At 29.8% G+C, this 2,791-nt stretch overlaps 1 protein-coding gene across 1 annotated transcript in view; it reads right to left on the reverse strand.

Annotated features, from left to right (window-relative positions):
- Positions 1-2,211, reverse strand: part of LOC112603353 (polyadenylate-binding protein 4-like) — a 6,261-nt gene extending 4,050 nt beyond the window's left edge. The window contains exon 1 of the mRNA XM_025351880.1: positions 1,759-2,211. Within this exon, the coding sequence (XP_025207665.1) occupies positions 1,759-1,924 (166 nt within the window). The 5' untranslated portion in view covers positions 1,925-2,211. The remainder of the gene's footprint in view (positions 1-1,758) is intronic.
- Positions 2,212-2,791: the final 580 nt, after the last annotated feature.

Genomic DNA, 2,791 nt, shown 5'->3' on the forward strand with positions numbered 1-2,791 from the left:
TGTTTCAGATATATGCTTGTCTCTTTTAATTTAATCATCATAAAAATTATTAAATCTAATTAAATTTTCCAATATCAGATTAATATTAACAGCACTGTGTTTCAGACATATGCTTGTCTCTTTAAAATCATCATTAAAATTAATCAGAGTCAAAAATGTAAGTTCTTAACAAAAAAAGTAGTAGAATCTTACTAAAATTGAATTTCCTACAAATTGCGTATAGGTAAACCTAACTATAAATATTATGTTATTAAATAGTTATTATGTTTTAGTTGTAGGTACCTATTTTACTATTAATATGTCAGATTTGAGTTCACAGCAAATTTATTCAGACATATGCTTGTCTCGTTAAAATCATCATGAATATTAATTTAAGTAAATAGTTTTAATGTAAAATACCTACAACTCAATAGTTTAATGAACCAATTCTGCTCAACACCACGCAACGTTCTGCGATAGTTAAACTGGTCTAGATGGCAGGTGTCATGTGGAAATGCACAGAAGAACTAATTTCCATTTAACGGTAGTATGTTCTATCACTGGACAGGATATACTAATTTAATATAATCAGATTTGAATGTATGCCATAATTACATTGCTAATACATTCTTATTGTATACCAAAATTAAAGCATTATCGATACCCCTGACTATAGAAATTAGAATAATGCAAATATTTAATAATAAAACTAATATTATTTATACTGTTATAGATTTTATTAAACATTATATAAGATTTATTTTAACTATTAACCAGTTATGTATATAAGTACTTACTACCTATTATTATGTATTAAGTTAATTAATAGGGTATTTAATAGTTTTTTTTTTTTTTTCATCACGTTTTAAAAAATAATCAAGAGTACCTATCTAATCTAGTTTTTATGATTTAAATAAATATTATCTAATAATACTTATTTAAAAAAAATTGTAATTTTTAAAAGGTATCTATTGCTATTGTTTCAGAAGCATAATATTATACAATGTATGAATATATTATAACACACTAAAAAATTTGTATGAAGACTAATTGATCAATGTATCAGTAATAAGCTACCAACAGAATTTAGACAAAGACTTGAGATTTCATTACACTCGCTCAATTTAATCCTAAAATGACCACCTTTATAAATAGGCAAATGATCAGACGGAAGGGAAAAGGTTATCATTTATCAGTAGGTACAAATATTATATCATTTATAAAAAAAAATAGGTATTTTCGATAATTAATTAATGCAGCACATCTGAAAAAAATATGAACCACACTACCACCACCACGTTAAGCTTAGTGTACGTGAATTAATCTTCAAACAATCACATACTAACATTGTCATAAGACACAACCACGTGATAGTGTTGACAGTTCCGGTGAAAACCACCCCGCCATGATTGCCGCTGGCAATCACTAGGTGAACCGTGATGGACGGGTGAGGAAAGGGCGAAAAACATGATCGACGCATGGGAGCGCGACAGCCACGTACAACACGAACGTATTTAACGACTTAATATGTGCACCTAACCTTCTCTCTAACCCCACCAACTATTACAGTTAGTCAAAAATCAGGAAAAAACTTTCAAATATCAAAGATTTTTGCCAACGATAGAAAATCACACGTGGCATCGGTATGGGTAATGTCTATGGATTGGAGGGGAGAGGAATTTGGAGAAAAAAAATTTCTTTGAATACCTCATAGAAATCGGATGGGTATCAAACACAGCCAAGTACGTTTATAAAAGTATACAAAAACAAAAAGCTCACCGTCCGCCATGTTTTGAAAGTTGACGTAGGCGTATCCCAGCGATCTTCTAGTGATCATGTCGCGACACACACGGATTGACAGGACAGCACCGACCGTGCTGAATTTCTCAAACAACATAGCTTCGGTCACGTCCGAATGCAAATCTCCAACGTACAACGAAGCCATTTTAGGGATTCGGTTACTGCGTCAATTTAGCAACAATGAAAATATTAATAACGACGATAAAACACACGCGATATACTTCTTTCGGATTTTGCGCGTGGACAAAATAATAATAATTTTTTTTATATTTTAAGTAATTTTTCCTTTTTTTTTTAGTTAATTTAGTTTATTTTATAATTTTTTTGGGGTTTTTTAATTTATTTGAATTAAAAAACTACACTATTCCTCATGGGTTGTGTTTCGTAGATACGTACGACACAACCACATGTATTGAAAAGAAAAATTGAAGAAAAAAACGAACGCACTGAGCTAACGCTATAAGATGACGCGTAGGTTTGTAGTCGTTGATCCCCACCAATCAACATGCGTTGTTATGCGCATGCGTATTGGTTCTGCGACAATCTAACGTAAGACCATGACCAAGGTTGTAGTTGTCAGGCGTGCCTCCCAAACTAACAAACATTTTCATCTAAAATCTGAATTCCCACCAAAAATTCAACGCATTTTTTATTCATTGACATTATGAAAAATTGAATTGAATTTTTATTGTTATACCATTTCTGATTTCAAAGGCAATCGTTTAAAAGATATCAACTCAAATTTTATTTTATTAAATATTATTATCTAACGATAATAATTCATTATTTATCCATCTGTTTCAAGTATAAAATACTACAGGTATGTAGTATGAGTTTGAAATACCATTAAATTTATCATAAAAATTAATAGTATTAACTAACATTATAGTTTTTAGTATAATAATAATTGTTTATAGAATTTCATATTATCATAATTCATAATTACCTATGGATATTTTAGAAACATTTCGAAGCCAATACATTATACATTATGTATTTAATTAACTTTATT

Source organism: Melanaphis sacchari, unplaced genomic scaffold (assembly GCF_002803265.2).
Source record: "Melanaphis sacchari strain LSU unplaced genomic scaffold, SCAv2.0 Contig106_pilon_pilon, whole genome shotgun sequence".
Lineage (NCBI taxonomy): Eukaryota > Metazoa > Arthropoda > Insecta > Hemiptera > Aphididae > Melanaphis > Melanaphis sacchari.